The 18,343-nt window shown below is 46.3% G+C and overlaps 2 protein-coding genes across 7 annotated transcripts in view; one reads left to right on the top strand and one right to left on the bottom strand.

The window, feature by feature from the left end:
* Positions 1-18,343, top strand: part of RECQL5 (RecQ like helicase 5) — a 42,689-nt gene that overhangs the window by 10,808 nt on the left and 13,538 nt on the right. The gene's annotated exons all lie outside the window — the stretch shown is intronic.
* On the bottom strand, positions 198-16,561 carry SMIM5 (small integral membrane protein 5). Of its 3 annotated transcripts, XR_012765987.1 has the most exons (4): positions 16,162-16,231; positions 7,694-7,847; positions 5,947-6,270; positions 198-508 (listed from the first exon to the last, which is right to left on the bottom strand). XR_012765987.1 is itself a non-coding variant. In XM_075440609.1 (3 exons), exons 2-3 carry the CDS (start codon positions 7,818-7,820, stop codon positions 6,149-6,151), a joined length of 249 nt encoding a protein of 82 aa, XP_075296724.1. In that variant the 5' UTR covers positions 7,821-7,847; positions 16,483-16,561; the 3' UTR covers positions 4,739-6,148. The 3 variants fall into 3 exon arrangements, 2 of the variants coding, with proteins under 2 accessions (XP_075296724.1, XP_075296723.1); XM_075440609.1 differs by lacking the exons at positions 198-508; positions 16,162-16,231 and adding an exon at positions 16,483-16,561 and having other exon boundaries at positions 4,739-6,270; XM_075440608.1 differs by lacking the exon at positions 198-508 and having other exon boundaries at positions 4,739-6,270.

Raw genomic sequence — 18,343 nt, 5'->3', positions numbered from 1 at the left:
TGCCACCTCTAACCATTGGTTTTGCTTAAAAGATAAAAATTGGGCAGAGATGAGTTGACTTTGGTATTTGGCTAGTCATGAAGCTCCTGAATACAGATAGCATTATGTATTGAGTTTGCTGTGGACTTGCAGAACAATTTGCTGGTGTTGGTGCATTGCTCTTGATGCAGAAAAGTTGCAGGGGGAGAAATCGCCACCCAGGGAGAGAATATGAGAGATCTTTCTGTGAGCAACACAATCATCATGTAGCTGGGCTGATCCTTGCTTAGCTGCAGGGCTCCAAGTACTGCATCTCAGCGTTGCTGTTTATGCACCACTCTGTCGGTGCCTTGGAGATGAGCAGCACCCAAAGATGGCAGCAAATAAGAGGAGAGCAACAAAAACAAGACAGAAGGTGCTAATCACCACTAGGCCTCCAAGAGCCCAGTCACTTCTTGTAATCAGTCTCTTTAGGTCTTCCAGAACTGAGGATGCCTCTTGTACTGATGACATGCTGGCTTCCACCCTGCTGGAGGTAGACAACAACAATATCAGATGTTCGTGTATCCTCTCTGTGCTCTGAGCCACAGTCCCAAAACCAGTATAGGCATGCATGCTCTCTGTGCCTGCAGGCATCCCTCTTCCAAAAGGGAGAGTCATCCTTCACAGAAATGGGAGCATAACCCAGAAGAAAGGTAACTGAGGCCAGTCTCACAGCCAGATCTACAGAGATGTAAAGAAAGCTTTGAGCTTTACAAGATTTTGGCAGTTGAGATTTATTTTAATCAGAGTTTATCAATATTTTTAATAATATAATATAGTGTCTCCCCCAGCACGTTCAGTATGAACCCTTCATCTCTGTCAATTGTACAGCCTAGACATGAAAGACAAGTATTCAATGGGAGAACTCAACTGATACCATTGGAAAGAACTGTAAAAAGAAGTTGGGCCCCTACACTCTGGAAACACACTGGAGATTAAATGAACACATTTAAAACCAAACAAATTCCAACCAAAACATCCCACCAACAATAAGCAACGATCTTCATGTACAACTTGTCGCTCTCATAGGGCTTAGAGTAGTTACGTAAAAAAAAAAAGTCTCCTGTTAAATGAGTTTGCTTTAGTAATGCTTTCAGTTACTCTGCAATAGAAGCATAAGTTTTCTTCCCGTGAAGTACTTACATTCAGCAATAATTTAAACTGGGATCTCAGGGGGTTCTACACACATGCTCTTTTACTGATACTTTGCATAATGACTTGGCTGTCAGCTTTCTAAAGAACATCCAGCATCTCTCTGCAAGTATCTTGTGGTTTTACTAAAGCTTTCTTGCCTCTCAAGGGAAAGGATGGATTATTTCTCACACTTTCACTCAAATATGACTGTGCAGACATATTACAGGAAGAGATCTTTGTTATTTTTGAAAATTTTTTGGACTTGCTGCCCCTTATGTCTGCATCCTTAATACTGTAAGGAAGCAGATTAGTCACGTGAAGCGTGTTTCATCCGCAGCAAGTCACATTTGACTAGGAACACAAGCTCACACTTCAGTTTGCTAAAGTTTTGGTTTCTTTCTCATCAGCCAAATATATTCAGTTCATGCTTTGCTTCCTGGAATGATGGCAGGTGACCATGCCCAGTCTCTAACGAACAGGCATACAGGACATCAGTGCTGTTCTGGGTAGCTTCCTTTGCCTTTAAAAAGCAGGCAGCCTAGATACTGGGCAGTATCTAGGTAGACCCAAAGGCAGAAACCCTGTGTCACTGTACACCCGAGAAGTTCCTGTCTCTTTTGCTAGCCACAGTTAATCGCAGAATCACAGAGTTGTGGGGGTTGGAAGGGACCTCTGGGGATCATCCAGTCCAGCCCCCCCTGCTGAAGCAGGGTCACCTAGAGCAGGCTGCACAGGACCTTGTCCAGGTGGGTCTGGAATATCTCCAGAGAAGGAGAATCCACAGCCCCTCTGGGCAGCCTGTTCTAGTGCTCTGTCACTCTCAAGGTAAAGAAGTTCTTCCTCATGTTCAGATGGAACTTCCTCTGCTTCAGTTTGTGCCCCTTGTCCTGTCCCTGGGCACCACTGAAAAGAGTCTGGCCCCATCCTCCTGACACCCACCCTCCAGATATTTATAAGCATTTATAAGGTCCCCTCGCAGCCTTCTCTTCTTCAGGCTAAACAAGTCCAGCTCCCTCAGCCTCTCTTCAAAGGAGAGATGCTCCAGTCCCCTCCTCATCCTCATAGCCCTCCACTGGACTCTCTCCAGTAGTTCTCCATTGATCAGATCTCTGAAATAGGAGAGCTGTATGTGATTTTATAAATACCTGAAGCTGCTGTGTTTGTAGTAGGCGTTTCTTCTGGTGCCTCCTCTGCATCCACTCCAAGAGATCTTGCCCTGTGGTGACGGACCCCCTTACTGCACCTGGAGACCTGTAGAGCTAGCATGGAAGTTGCCTGTTTGTACTACAGTAAATGATTAACAGCTGACTTTCCTGCAAAGGTGTGGCTAATCTAATCAAAGGCCTTGAGTCTAGTTGAAAAGACCTGGTTCAACTGTTCAGATATTTCTTCTGCATGGCTTTATCCACTCATGCACCTGTTCCGGTGCTTGTAAAGGCCTACTATGTCCTCTGACTGGGGAAGGCAGCTGGTTGTGGTGGAGAGAAGAGGGCTTTGTTTCCCTGACCTGTATTGTAAGCTCCATTAGGAGGCTGCCATGTCTCAGATAAGACTCTGAACAAGACTGCCCTCCAGTCCAAACTTCATTGTGACAGTTCAGATGGATAAACTCATTACAGAGCCTTGTGCTGCTGTTAGCTGCAATAAAATAGACTCCCTGTTGCTTTCCTAACTGAAGAAGACCAGAGGGATGGTGCTGGAGAGAGGTGGGAGGGGAGGAGGAGGAGGAGACTGTGGTGTGTGAGGCTGCATGTGTAAAAGGAAACTTGTTTTTCGCAAGCCAGGCAAACAACTTTGAAACCAGAGGGATGATGTGACAGAATAGAAGCTATTCCGTTAAGTTGTCAATAAAACTTCAACCACTTCTGCTGGAGCGGTTGGCCTCACTGCCTCTTTTAGGTTCCTCAGGGAAATAAACCATTTCAACACTTGTTACATCAGGACTGAAGTAACTGTATTTCCTTGCAGTTCCTTCTAGGCTCACTCAGACTTTCACAACGTGTACAGAAGTTGCTGTGTTTGAATCAGTCTGTCCTCTTCTGAATCTCCCTCTGCTTTTTGAAACAGAGAGGATCCATCCTCACTAGTGCTCAGGGCGCTCCAGATCCCTTTATGTGGGTAATGGTTGAAACCAAAACCACAAAAGCTTCTGTGAGTGGTGAGCAGGGACCCAAAGACTGGCATGTTTCTAGTCAACAGAAACTGAAGAGCTGCAGTAAGCTGGGGATTTGCTGGGCATCTTTCAGGCCAACCAGATCTGCTGCATGCAAGAATGCAGCAGACCCCACCCAGCCCAAGCGAGCAATTGGCATATCTAAATCCTAAGTATAGGAATAGTCCAGCTGAGTAGAACAGTACAAAACAGTAGAAAGCAGAACATTAGGCCTGTGAGGTCCAGGCAAGTGTGTAGAAAATGGTCCAGGGATGCCTCCTCTACGTGGTGGCTGCTCCTCTGCTCCAGAAAACCACCTGAATTCTTTAGACAACTGGTTAATTTTCTCTCCTTCTCTTATAACAGTGCTGTGTTTATTCTCTGCTTCTAATTTAGGAACTTACAGTAGCAGAGATAACACAGGAGCCATTTCTCTTGTGCCCCTGCCTTGTATCTGTCAGTGGTTTAACTTGGAACACCACTGGGAAACATGTATTTGTAGCTTTTCCTGTTGAGATAAGGCCTGGCAGCTTGATCCCAGTGACAGCAACCTGTCAGCTGTTGGTATGTTTCCAGCCCGCTGCAGCTTCCTCCTGACTGTTAGCACAGACTGGTTCCGTGCTGCTAAAACATTTCTCAATGGGATTCTGTTCATTCCTGTAGCTGGCACCGTCTAGCACAGGCTAGGAAAGAAAGTAAGCTCTGTTCTTTCACAGGTCCCGTGACTTAGATACAGAAACATCTGCTGAGTCTGTCCCCTGCAAAACAGGTTCTGAGACTTCCTATGTCAACTTGATTGTCTGTCAGTGAGATGAGCAAAGACATAGCTGACAGAGAGGTTCGTGCGACGCATCTCTGACTGTTGATTTGAGTAAATGGATGCCACGCTTGAGCTTATCCTACCCTAGCATATTGGTTGGGATTGAAAGCTTTGGGACAGCGTAATAAAGGCCAGTGCTTCGTTAGGCTTAATGTAACTGTGCATGCAGTAGCTCACACTAGTGCAGTCTCCTGTTGGCAACTGTCAAGTTGGGGCTCAAATGTTTAGTTTCTAAGGAACATCCTCATCTTCTGCTGGAAAGTTTTCCTTTTTATTAATTTAAAAGTAACACTGGTAGTTTGAGGATTTTTTGTCTTAATTTTTAGACTGCCTTTTGCGTTGCTGGCTACAGATATATTCCAATGTGCAACTGTACAAAAATGCAAAATATATAAAACTAGTTTCTTCTCAAAAATTAAAGTGCATTAAATACATGTGAAGCTACTGATATAATGTGCTTTTTACTAATTTGGGTGCAGGCATCAGAGAAAAGAGGCTTCTTTACAAAGCTTTTTTTTTTTTTCCCCTTTCTGAAGTGTGAAGAATATTTAAAAGCCCACTGTAACATACTTGATGATTCTTTTCCCTCTAGCTAGATGTTGGCTCTGGTATATACATGTGTAATCTCTTTAACTGCTCTACACTTAGCAGTTGGAATATGAAGGTAGAAGATGACTTATCTATATGCAGGTAACTTTTTATACCTTCTCATAAAGGTGGTTGATTTTGCATTTGGGGCTGAAAGAAAGACCTGTGGCTTACAGTTAGGTGCAGTGTGATGGTCTTCCGTTTGGCTGTCCCTGTTACAAAAGTCATGGCCTGCGCCGTAGCCTTGCACTTACATAAATCCCTTTCTGAAGTTCACCGACGTGCAAAGCAAACGTACACAGTGGCTGCAGCATGGAAAAGGGATTTATTTACACTTGTTAACTTCAGCCATACAGCCCATTCTTGGCTCTGCTTTGTCACAGTGCCCACTGTCAGCGGCTGCATGCATACTCTGAAGTGACAGTTACCATACTGTATGTCACTCCTCTGAAATGCCTTTGTGTATGCTAATAAACATACCTTAGGCATAATGTTTATGTCCACTAAAATAAACTGCACACAGTGCAGGGAGTCAGGCACACAGGTCTCTCAAGTAAGGACAGGGATTTGTTCGTCTCCTGTAACTCCCTTGCGCTGTAAGAGCCGTTCACGTGCAATAAGGAGAAGAGCAGAACCGCACGGGGGGTGGGGAGTGAGCATGTTTAGCAGCAGAATGATCAAATTTAGCCATAGCATTGGTGAGTTTTTTGTTTTGCCTTCGTCTTTCTGTCTACAAAAGGTATTGCACATGGTCTGATTTTTCTCTTTGGCAATTTGACATTAGTGTAACACCAGTGAAATAAAGCAGGGAGCATTTGTTACCAGCTCTCCTCAGAGCCTCCGCTGTCACGTCTGGATCAGAAGGCCCACGATTTGTTTTCAGGAGACATCTCAGCTGAACGTGTCTGTGGCAGGTGGCTTTTAAGAGAGCAGGTTTGGGCTTGATCCAAGATGTACTGGGCACGTGGACCTCTCGGTGATGTCAGTGGGTTTTGCTAGCACCCAGGACCATCCTTCTGGATTAACCACATGGGAAGAGAGTGGGTGCTGCCTAGCATGTGGCAGTGTAGGTGTTCTCTGCTTTAGGATGTGGCCCCATGCTCACAAAGGGAGTCTTTGGCTGGCCCAGCTGCAAGGCTGTCACTGGGAGAGCGTGTGTGTTTTCTCAGCAGCATGTGTCCATGCACCCCCACCCCAGAAGAGGGAGATGGCGATGGTAAAGTAGGGTTACCTTTCTGGTCACACCACGGAGCCCAGCAGGGGCTGTCACAGAAAGAAGGAATTCCATGCTGTGATTTCTTGTCCTCTGAGTCATATTAATTAATATTGTCATTGCCATTTTCAGTGAGCTAGTGTAGAAAGTCATTCCCATAGGACTGAATCATGATGTCCATGTGTGTCCTTGATAGTAGGTTGTCACCTCTTGTTGTGCTTCATGAATGCGCAATTGGGCGGACTTGGATCTTCCTACGTCTGTGGTCAGGACGTCCGTCACAGCTACAGCAGCTATAGCAGCAGCAACTGCAGGCAATGATCATGAGCACCAGAACAGTGACTGGAAAGAGAAGAAAAGGATATTGCTTCATGATGTAGGAGCAACCACTGGAGAGCAACCGCATGTCTTCTCCAAGTTGTTTGGTGAGCAGCAGAACGAAAAAAGGCTGGTTTCTCACTGGTTTTTCGCCCCCCCCCCCCCCCATATCCCCACCTCCCTCCTCCTAAGTTCCTGCTCCCTTGTATTAGTAATCCACTGAATCTGGACAATCATTACTGGATATTTCATGATCTTAAGAGCTATGTACCAAACCACGTGGGGGCATATCTTTACCTGCCTAACGGGCTGTTGTTGTGGAGATGACATGCAGCAACTAAGTAGAGCTGTGTGCGTGGAAAGGATGGGGATCCAACTCTCCCCGTAGTTGTGTCAGCAGTAACTCAAGACCACTTGGTTAGTCAAACTGGCAGTTGCACTTCTTAAGAGTGCATGCAGTGTACCCTTTAATGAGGACAGATATTGATGACTGGGTTGGCTTTACTTTTCTGTATTTAGCTTGAAAAATTAGCTACTTCAAACACAGGATTTTGTTTCACAAGGCAGTGGGCTAACTTACTGTTATTCTACACTAGGCATAATGGTTGGTGTTATGTTTATCTGGAATAGAAAAGAATGACATGTTTAAACCTGCAAGACACATAAGAGTGCGTGAACGTGCACATGTGTGTGCATGTGTTCCTTAAAATTCTGGAGCTGGGCTGCCAGGTTGCTGGACCTGCGGGGAACCAGCTGTAGGTATGAAAAAAATAAGGCAGCAGGTGTGTCTTTCTGAATTCCAGCCCGGGGAGGAGTGTCCGGGCTGGATACACACCCTTCCACACAGCTGGGAGCAAAGTGTACCTCTTTTGAGGGGGAGGGCCCGCCTTCCTTCCTGCTTATTTTCCCAGTTTCTAAACAAACTTCATCAAGCAACTTGATCAAGCAACTCTTTGTTATTCCTTCCATGCCATCCCCACACAGAGCAGCAGGAGGGATCTTGCCATTACCAGAGGAGAATAAATAGGCTCATCTGAAGCATACTGGCTTCCACTGAACTAAGCACAGGAATGACACTCAAGAGTCTCAGACTTAAGTGTCATCTGCGGCAGTGAGATGCCTTAATACTATTTGCCATAAACTATCTCCTATGCATCAACACGTTGCAGCAGCTCTGGGTTGGTTAAAATACTGCTGCTTAAATATGAGAGCTTAGGGGAAGCGTAGGGGAAAGCTATACTGTTGCCTATCGTGCTCTGCATGCACGTAGAGATACACACTGAGTATTAAAAAGTTACCTACAAATTAAACTGGGCCTCAGAGCACAGCCTGGAAAACAACTGGCATCATCACCAACCCACCAACAAAGATTGTGGAGCAAGCTGCCCCCACAGAAGAGAAGAGACAAGACATTCTGACACCCCTTTGCCTCCACCGATAAACTCACCAATAAACAGAAGAACCACACAAAAGGACACAATCTCCACTGGTTCAGCCTTGGGCAGTTTCTGGAGCTTAACAAGAAACTTCTCACCAATGGTTTGCATTTCCTTCAGAAAGCCTTCAGAAGACATTCTGGCTCAACCTCTCCAGGCTTTATGCTGTAGAAGAACCAAACAAAGAATAAATCTTTTCACTGACTAATGCTAACAAGCTGCCAGGCTTCTTATAGAGCTGGTGATCACAAGGAAAACAAGTTTATCTGGTCTCAGTCCTCGTTCCCAGTAGCTAAGGTGGAGGACTATTAATTGTCTACGTGTTCTGGAACTGTTTTTAATTTCAAAATCTGGCTGTGAGGGTACTTCTGTCAGCTGCACTGTTGAGCAAAGGCAAAATGGTGTTTCTTCTACAAGGACACTTATTTCAGCAGGCATAGAGTTTGAACTGGACAGTGCCTGCCCTTGGCTTTCATCCAATGAAAGTAACTTTTTTTTCCAGTTGTGCTAACTTGTCCTTCCAGAAAGAAACGCAGTTCTAACTCGACTTGAATTCCAAATGCTGAACTCCAGTGGTACAGAGCTTTCAGTTGTTTTTTGACCGAGTGACACAAAGTAGACCCCCTTGAAGACTGCTTGCACTTTCAGCTACACAAAGACCCTTCAAAATCTAAGGCACTTACTTCAGCACCTCAGTACAACACCATGAATAATATTTTATCAACCAGTTTTACTTAACGGTGATATTAAGAGCTAAAGTCTGTGTTCAGTGGGGACACCTGGATGCTTTTCAAGTTCTTACAGACGACTGCAGGTTTTATACGGTAACTAAATGTAGCTTTTTTTCCTCCACAATCTGTTCTAATTGAGCAGTATATGAATTTAACAGTGGATGTCCACCCATCACTGCTGGTGATGAGCAAAGCAAAATGCTCTGGATCTGTCAGGGAGATACCTCCCTTGTGGAACGAATTTCTCCTGCCCCTGCTCAGTAATCTTACACCTTCTTTATTCTCAGAAAGAATGATCACCAGGAACTATTGTTACTGAAAATATTACTAGCCTAGACAAAGTTAGGTGCCCCAGTTTTGCCACCAATATCTGCTGCTGTTCTCATGAGCAAAATTTTGGAAGGCACTGCAACAAACAAGCTTGCATGAGAGCTATGGAAGTTCATGTTTTGCTTCAGTCAGTAACTGGAATAGGACATTGTTGAGCAATATCCATAGTTTTGCCTAAAACAAGTGTTTGGACAGACCATCACTTGGATGGATTATGACTTGTGTCATTATTGTATCAGAATGTACTAGCTCGTGTGTTGTAATAGTCAACCCTATTTTATGGGGCTTGAACATTGCAATTTAATATCCTAGTCTTGGTGCTGACACAAAGCCAAGTGACCAAGACAGTACTTCCAGAATAAGCCAGCTAGTTCATTACTGCACATCTGGTTTGGTTACTCAAACAAATGGATGCTTGGAGTTCAGTTTTTCTAAACACACTGAGGACAGAGAGACCTTGGCTGTTTCATTGCATGCTGGGCTTAAATACTACAGTGCCAAGTTAAATTACATTTTGTATGTTTATGCAATTCAAAAAGGGTTTTCTTTGTTCTTTTAAATCCAAGCTAAGGAATAAAAATCGGAACCAGCTGCTTTCCTAGGGATGGGGGTGGATGGAAAATCTACATCTACAGAAAGATCTCTGTGCAACTTAGCAGGGAGGCATAGCTGCAGCCTTCTGACCTGAAAAGGTCACTTTTGAGACTAGGGTTAAATAGTTCTTTCCGGATGACTGCCATACCCCAAGTGAGCTGCTCCAGAAATGGCTGCTTTATCTTTTGCACAGTGCTGCGGGATTCTGTGTCAGCAGGTTTCCAGTTTTGTTTCCATTCCAAGAGATGGCGGTGCAGGCAGAGGTGAAGACATTTGTGTTTTCTGCTCTTGGCTCTAGAAGAAAAACTTTTTCAAAAAACTAAGTATTTCTGGCTCTAACATTCTGAAAATGTTCATTCACTTTGGGTGTGTTTCTGCCTGCCCAGCAGCACTCCTAGTAAATCTGCTGTAACCTTTTGTACCATGCTTTGGGTTGCACCAGAAGCAGCAAGTGTAAGAGTTAGGCTTCCGAACTTCGGGTGTGCAGTGTAAAGTTACTGATCAGGATTGTAGAACTCCATGTGGATTAGCAAAGTGCCTGGCCTAAAATGATAAGAGCTTGTCGTCTCAGCAATGGACATTCCTCTGCCCCGTGGTACCTGATCTGGAGCTAAGTGAAGGAGTTTTTATTCTAAAACTTGCAAGGAATGTTGCTTGCTCACCTTGGTTTGAACTTCTTCAGGAACAAAGTTTGATTTTGGTGGTGCAGTCTCCAACCTACCCGTGAAGAAGCAAATGTTTTTCTGCTCGACTGCACTTCTGACTCCACACTGGTTCCAAGGGCCTTGCTGCTTTAGCATTTCTGCTCGTGGAGTGTAGCAAAAGGTAAAATTCCCCCACGAAAGCTAGTTATATTCATGGACTTTTGTATCTTCCATTCTATTTGTGATGTAAAGTGTTTGGTCAGGACTAGTTTTCATGGTGATTTTTTTCCACCTGATTTCAGCAGAACCAAGATCTACCCTAGAGATTAGCATGAGGGTAAGGCTAGTGCTGTGTGACTTAAGTCATCTTATGCATCTGCCTTATCTTCCTCATGTACCACACAACAGTGATGACATTATTTACAAATTTCAGAGTGGAGCTGTAAGAATTAATGCCTTCCTTTTTTTTTTTAATATTTATACTGCATTCAAGTAAGCTCCCAGTCACCAACAGTAGTAAAGGCCAGGTGATGCAGAATATTTGGTAGAAGCAGTAACTGTAATGATGATTATTAAAATGGGCAAGTCTTGAGAGATTTGAAACTTAAGGTTGTAGGTCTTAACTGACAGTTTACTTTCTAAGACTGGAGTGCTGTTCTGGAGCCTAGAACAGCTACCCATGTTGGTACCTATGTGGGGTTTGGAGCAAACATAATTGCCTGCTGGTGTTTTTCTCAACTGGGAATTTCTCCTTGCTCATTGTCCTTCCTCAAAACCACATCCACTGAGGACAGGAACCCTCCAGAGCAGAGGAGACATGACTGTTAGGGCAGCAAAGCTGACAGAACTTGTTATGGAAGAAATGCTGAATGACCACAGCGCAATGTAGTCTTCATAACACATTGTCAGACTAATGTCACAAACTTTTTCTCCACGGCTGTAGCTAGAGATCATATGAAGTGAAAATAGGGTGAAGAGAGGCAAGGTAAGAAACTCACATAGAAAAGAAAGTGAACATAATGCTGATGTCTTGTGACAGGCAGTTTGGAAGTTCCTGCTGGGGTGGGGTGGCAGCCCGAAATTCGTGGTTTCAGCTGTTTCCTCTTCTGGCTGTTCTTTAAAAAATAACTCATCTATCCAGTGTTACCAGTGGAACCAGATCATCAAATCTTTCTGCCCTCCTCTATGTTACAAGACCTGGCAGGGGAGGGAGTAAAACAAATCTTTTAATTTGCGTTTGTTTCTGAGAAAAAAAGGCTGAATCTGCCGTGTGCCATGAGTTGTTAGCCTTGGTTGAAAAGAGAGAGGACAGTTACAATGCAGGGCGATGCCGACCATCTGGAGGTGTGCTGCTCAGCTGCAGGGGTTAGATGCTCCTCTAAGAACAAAGAAGCATGTCCTAGGTTTAGGGCTTCTGTAGAGTTAAGATTCCCAGAAAGTGCTAATACTTGTTTTTAATGCAGATTCATCTTGCTGTGCCCACAGATTGAAGCTGTGAAAATTGCCATAATAGCGCTGAGATTATCTTTCTGAACTGTTTTAATGGACTTAGGCCATACTGAAGCACTCAAAGCAGTTGGCTGCTCAGCCCTTTTGAGAATAAAGCCACTAAAACACCTCAACCTAGACATTCAAGAGAAAAGCCTTGGTCAGGGTTTCTTTGTGCTGTGAACTGGCTGTGTGTGGTAACTTCCAGGCTTCAAGCAAGAAAAAGAGATTTGGGATGACCATGTGAGGTGGGGTCCCGCATCCCTCCGTGTGCCTTAAGCTAGTCAAGTTGCTGTAAGTATTTTGGAATTAATGTAAATTGTTCTGGGTTTTTTGGTCTGTCTTTGGTTTGGCAAGCTGTATCCTATCTGTGTGTCTACACAGGTGCGTCAGAAGTTGAACTGCAGGGAGTGGGTGAGCTTGAATTTACTGCTGAGGAATGAGACACTTGTTTAGTCATAACCCTGGTGGAATGTGAGCAGCCTATTTCAGTGCAAAGAACATGAATTTGAGTTTGTGGCTTAGCCCCAGGACTGCAAGTTGGTAAATGCAGGCAGTCTTCCTGGCCTGCCAGTGATGCTTACTGGTTGTCTGACTTTGGATAAGTCATCCTATCCCTCCGTTGGGTGACTTCATCTCTGCAAAGCGGCAGAACCACCATCAGAGGTTTGTTTGCTAATTGTTGCGTGTCCAAGTCTCTAACGTGCTCTGAAATCTTTAGATATGAAGACAGTACATCCCTGGTTTTGTCGCAGTTACAAAATGAAATGACCTTTGCTCACTAACTGCTTGTTACACTTCAGTCACTGAGCCCATTTAGGACGAAAGTAGATGGAAGCATGCCTTCCACTCTTGGTTGCTTCTTATCCAGCCATGCTCCGCAGGGTTTTATTTCTCTTTGACTCCGATCCATTGGTTTTACTGTGCTCCCTCTGAGAATCTTTTCTTGCATGGGTTTGTTGCTATAGTAATCTGAAAATGGACATGAAGCTTTGGAGGGGTGAATCTATTGATGGTATTCTGAAGCTGCCGAGGCCTCTAGTCCTAATGCAGCAAGTCCCGGTGCAGCTGAGATCGACCCCCGCCACTGTGCCCACTGCCCACATTGGCAGTGCTCCAGAGGCCTTACAAAGCAGGACCTCCCCGGCGGGCCCAAGCAAGCAGGATGGCAGGGCAACATTCTCATTGCAATGTTGTCTTTTTCCCAAGGCTGTGGAGAAGAAAATACTTTGTGTTGTTCTTACTCAGGCAAGTCAAACAAGTTGGTTGAAATTGGACCAATACAGGGGTGGGAAGCCTGTACAGATCATGGTAGCTTATTTAGTAGGAAATCTTAGCAGGCAATCCCAGCCTCATGGAAGTAGAGTGCTGAGCAGCTGAAGGGGAGGGAATGCTTTTTATTCTTGTCTAAAACTTTAAAATAAACTGACTGTATTTGGCCACTTTCTTAAGAACATGGAGGCTTGGCTGGTTCCTAAGCCTACCAGCTTTGTTCTCGGTTCCTGAAACGTGCTTCTGATTTTGTGTGGATAAGGTCTGCAGTGCTTCCTGTCCTAAACCAGTGCTGGGCTGCTAGGTGCTGTTACAGCTTGGATGCATTCTGGCAGAGCATGTAATAATTCCTGTATGATTGTTTATTGTTTGTAATGTACTTCTGAGATGAAAAGGGCTATAGAAATGTAGTTGTATTATCAGCACATGGTTTTCCCTCGGCATTGTTAATGCAGTGTTTGCTGCCATGACTGTAGTTGACCAGCCATGTGAATCTTAACTATAGTTCACAGACAAGCCCTTTTTTCCTAAAACAGGAGTGAACAGAGCCAGACAGACCTATAATTCATTCCCAAGCAGATGAAAATAGTTTCCAGTATCAAGAGAATTCAGTTTTTTAACAGCACACACCCAAACTGGTAAATTGCAGCTCAATGTCATGGGAGAAAAGCTTTGACTTTGTCAGCTGGTCTGGAAAAGAAGGCCACACATTCTCCCAGATTATAAAGCTGCCCTGACTGGGTAGCCATTTGGCTGGAGTACCCTGTCATCTCCACCACTCACTATTTGGAGATTGGTTTTGAGGCAGCACCGTAAATGTTCCTTCCCTCCCCTACAACCTAATATTAGATTAATATAAAAAGGCACTGAGTTCCCTGCAATAGCAGTTTGAGAAGCTGAGGTACCCACTGGGGCACTGAGCTGAGAGTCTCTACACCTCCACAGAACACACTGCTTTTCTCCAGTCCATCCCACAAACAAGTCCACAAAACCCCATCAGATAATTCCTCACTACTAGCCCCATTTTTAAGAAGTGGGGAAACCAAAGCACAGAGCCATCCAGTGAAAGGAAAAGGTCAATTTTAAAAATAAACCTGTAGCTCTTCTACAAGGGAATTTTTTTTAGGGTTGCTGATGCTTGAATCTAGCCTGAAAGTCTATTCTAATATTAGCAAAATGACCATTTCCCAGGAAGCTGGCAGAGAGGTAGCTATGGGCCTGTGAAAGCCCTGTAAATAGTTACTTCACAAACATACTGGGATCTATCAGTAGTTTGGTTTTTGAGGTAAGGCAGCTGGAGCCCCCTGAGAGTGCTGGAAACACCACCTCTGTCTTCTTTCAGCCACCTCTGTGCCTTGTCCTTGACTGCTCTCAGACCTACAGGTCTCGGAAATTACATGCATTTTTGATTTTTTTTTTTTAAATATGCTGGTCTAATCCTGGTAAAGATGCCACTTGGGTGTAGGAGCTGCAAACTGAAGGCTACAACAGCTGCTTCCTCAGCAGAAGCTGTTCTGACCTGTATCAGCTGTGGTCGTGCAGGGTGGTGGTCAGAGCCCGTGTGGAGGCGAGGGGTGGGTGCTGCTCTCCTCACCCAGCTCTCCCAGTCTCTCCCAGTCCGTGCCGTCCCGCGTGCAGCTCTGCTCGCTGCCCCGCCGCAGGCTGTGGGTCAGGGGCTTGTGTTACAGAAAGGATCTGCTCTAATAAGCTTGGTTTATTTTGTACCTCCATTCCCATGACTGCTTTTGCATTGCACGCAGGCGAAGAGGCCCGTGCACTGTGACAGCTGTAACACAAGCCATGTCCTGCTTCTTTATCCAGACATGTGTTTCATATTGCTTATTCCCCCCCCCCGTATATGTACAACATGGCTGCGGCTGGACAAGCCCCCAGCCAAACCCATTAAGATTTTCTTCTGGCAAGGAAAACTTGGCGTGTTTCCCTCCCTCCCTCTGCTGCCCTTCTCCCCTCGCTCCTCCCTCCCTCCTTTTTTTCTTTCCCTCTGAAACTTTGTTTTTCCTGTTCTTTATTTGAGAAACCATCTTAACTGCAACAAACAACCTACAGAGACCCTTCATTAGCGGGGTGGAAACTTCCCTCCATCCCTTTTGAACCTAGGGCTAGACTGGAGGCGTGTGGGTCTTAACAACTAGATCTTCTCTCATGGGCAGTTCCAGCTCGGTGTTGTAGGTCGGCAAGGCCTGCCCTCCCCTTAATGGGAATGGAGAGAAGTGGACGTACCTGATCCTTAGCATTCCTCCCTACAGGCATGTGTAGGATTGGGAAGACATCTTTCTGTGAGAATTGGCTGTCTGCCTCGCTCCCTACCTGTTTGTGAGCAGCTGACTGCCCACGTGCCTCCTGGAAGAGGCAAGGGGTCCCAGCTCAGTGCTAGGAGCTGCAAGAGCTTGCGAAGTGATTGGCTTCAGACAGCAGAAAACACGGGCTTACACGGTCAGTGTCCTTGCCAGCCCCCTTCCCACACCCAGCAGCCAGCGGAGGTGGGAGCACAGGTTGTGGGACTCCTCTCTATCTAAACCCAAGGCTTACAGTGGGTAATTTCATGTATTTGGGGGATCCTTTTCCTCTTCCTTCCCATCTCACTGTGTTCAGACCTGACAGTCTTGTACTGTAAACCATAAACCACGTCTGTGTGTGTATGTGCTCTCTCAGAGCAGTGTTTTCTCGTGCTGTTTGGAATGATAAACCAGTGTCCGTGCCTGATACACTAGCTGGTGGGGTTTTTTTTAAATGCTCCTTAGAAGCCGTGTAAAATCTTTCAGTTTATTTCTGTTGGACACAGATGCTTAACTTCCACAGTATTCCAGTTCCCCGACTGGGGTCTGTTTTCTAAGCTCTCTGCTTCAGGAGTTGAGGGATAAAACATCGCTCCAGCTGGGGCAGGAGGGGGGGCTCTGCAGAAGGGCTGTGGCTGGCACCCACTTGGTTTCACGCGCGCTTCCCTGTGCTGGCGGCCACTCGCTGGTGGCAGGGACGCTGCTTGCAGGGGAGCAGCTCTCTCGTCCATGCCCTGTGCTAGACCTGCTTATCAGCTGAGGTCACATTCCGACACAGCAAGGCGAGCAGCAGCCTCGCTAATCAGCGCAGGGGCTGCGTTCTCCCGCTCCGGCCGTCGAAGCGGCGCCAGGCTGCGGGGCTGGCAGCGCGGCTGCGGGGCTGGCAGCGCGGCTGCGGCGCAGCGCTCGGCACCCCGCTAAAAGCCTTTCTCTGGCCACCTTCGCTCCTCAGGGTCCCTTGCACGCAAACTCGGGCCAGCCAGCTCTGCTCGGTGGCTGATCGTGCGGTTCCCCCCGCGGAGAGCCACCGAAGCTCCAGCTCCTCGCTAACGAGCTGCCCGGTAAGGTGCTGCGGGTGACCGACACCCACCCACCCCCCACCCCCCCGACCGCCCAGCCTTACCCCAGCCGCCAGCGCCGCTCCGCTCCCTTCCCCTGCTGCCGCCTGCACCTTCTCAACGCCGCCGCTCGGCTCGTCCCGGCGGGGCTGCGGGGCGGTGCGGGGCGGCACGGCCGGTTGTCCCGGCGCGGCGGTGTCGAGTTACGCGGTGGCCGGGCGGGAGCCCCGCGGGCCGGGCCGGCTCCCATTGCCCCCCCCGGCACGGGCTTGGCTTTGTGGGGTTGGTTGGTTTTTATTTTTCCCCTTGTAATTGCAGCTTTTTCTGGAGTGGGACTCGCAGCGACCCTCGCCTTGCGGTAGTTGGGGGCGTGTTGGAGCAATTACCTTGGCTGGGTGCCGCCCGGCTTCCCTCCGGCTCCCGGGGGAAGCAGCTCTGCTCCCCCTTCGTGGAAGGGACGCGGCGTGGAATCGCCAGGACGGGGCAGCGCAGCCTGGCACTGGCAGGGGGGCAGCGATGGCGCTGGGGCGGTCAATGTGCTCTGTGCCCTTGGCCGAGGCATTTGCTCTCTGAGAATCACAGATCGTTAAGGTTGGAACAGAACTCTAACATCGTAAAGTCCAGCCGTCACCCCAACACCACCGTGCCTGCTAAAGCATCTGCCACATCTAGACGTTTTTTGAACCTCTCCAGGGGAGGTGACTCCTCCACTGCCCTGGGCAGCCTGTGCCAATGCCTGACCACTCTCTCAGTAAAGAAATTTTTCCTAATATCCAATCTAAACCTCCCCTGATGCAACTTAGGGCCATTGCCTCTCGTCCTATCGCTACTTACTTGGGAGAAGAGACCAACACCCACCTCACTACAACCTCCCGTGAGGTAGTTGTAGAGAGCAATAAGGTCCCCCCTCAGCCTCCTCTTCTCCAAACTAAACAGCCCCAGTTTCCTCAGCCGCTTTTTCTGAGGACAGCTGACCCCCCATCGTCTTGCCTCAGAGGGTCATTGAAGTTCAAGTGATGTTACAAAGGATACGGTCCCTCAGACAAGTGCAAAATTATAATTTCTCATCAGCCTGATAATTTGCTCTTCATCAGCCTCATGATTTGCTCTTCTACTTGATAAAAGTCATTAAATGGCTTTTGTTCAGCAGCTTGTATCTACGTAGCTAATTTTTCCTCATATGATTTTTGTCTTTTTTAACGCTTTCATCTCTGGCTTTATTTGAAGACTTGCTGGGTTGTTTGTGTTTTGTTTTGTTTTGTTTTCAGGGAGCTCTTCTGATGAGGCTGTGTACCCTTCTTTGGGTCATACGAAGGAATGCTTTTTTTCTGGTATATTCTGGGAGAGGCAAATGTGACTTTTCTTCTTCTCTGACTGTCCATCTGCTGCTGCTGATTGCAGGAACAGGGCTTCTGTTTTGCCTGGTGTACAAAAGCAAGGAGTACCAAACGGAGGCGTGGAGCAGGCAGGCGTGTGGTCAGTTTAGCACTGTCCTGAAGTGTATTGCCACGGAAAAAAACATGTTAATAAACTTGGTTGTTATTTGCTCTTCATCCTATCCCATGGTGTCAAATCAGAGTAGGATACCTCAAATGCAATAATGATTTTGTTTAGACATTGTAATGACCAGTGGTCAGCTCATACGTACTCCTGTTGAAGGGTGGAGGAGGCAAATAATACAGCTGCGTATTTAAAAGATGAAATAATTTTAGGACATGTATAATAATGCAAACTACCATTAATTTATGTAAATTGGCTCTGCATCTCGTGGACATTGGTCAGGTGCTCGTGTGACTCGGGAAGTGTTCCCCCCATATGTTAATGCACAACCAGCTATGTTTCAGGCTTCTGAAACACAGTTGGTTAAGCATTAATCAAGTGGTTACCCCCAGCATCCTTATTGGTAACTCAGGTTTTGGCCATTTGACTTTAATTATAGGAGTGCAGTCTTGTTGTCCAAAAGCGGATCCGTTACCCGCTGTGCAATGAGCCAAAATACACACAAGGGCAGAGATACTGATTTTATTACAAATTTGTGCAAGTTTGGGAGCTAGGTGGCTTCTCCACAAAGCTAGCACACCCAAGCTTCCAAATTAACAGTTATTTATACATAAAGCATTAATATATTCAAGTTCCCAATATATATGCATTGTTATTCCATTAAATAATTGGTTAAAGCCTCTTTGCCCAGCATGTAAATTAGTATGCGTGCTTAGTTGTTCTTCTTCAATTTTATCATTTGAGTTG

This window comes from Opisthocomus hoazin, chromosome 21 (genome assembly GCF_030867145.1).
Source record: "Opisthocomus hoazin isolate bOpiHoa1 chromosome 21, bOpiHoa1.hap1, whole genome shotgun sequence".
Lineage (NCBI taxonomy): Eukaryota > Metazoa > Chordata > Aves > Opisthocomiformes > Opisthocomidae > Opisthocomus > Opisthocomus hoazin.
This window is presented reverse-complemented; position numbering and strand designations above follow the sequence as displayed.

Excerpts from the sequence above, each read along its gene's own strand:
- SMIM5 (XM_075440609.1), bottom strand. The coding sequence starts at position 7,820 with ATGTCTTCTGAAGGCTTTCTGAAGGAAATGCAAACCATTGGTGAGAAG. Across the intron at positions 6,271-7,693 it reads TGTGGTTCTTCTGTTTATTG|TCACTGTTCTGGTGCTCATG; the intron begins GTGAGTTTATCG and ends TTCTCTTTCCAG.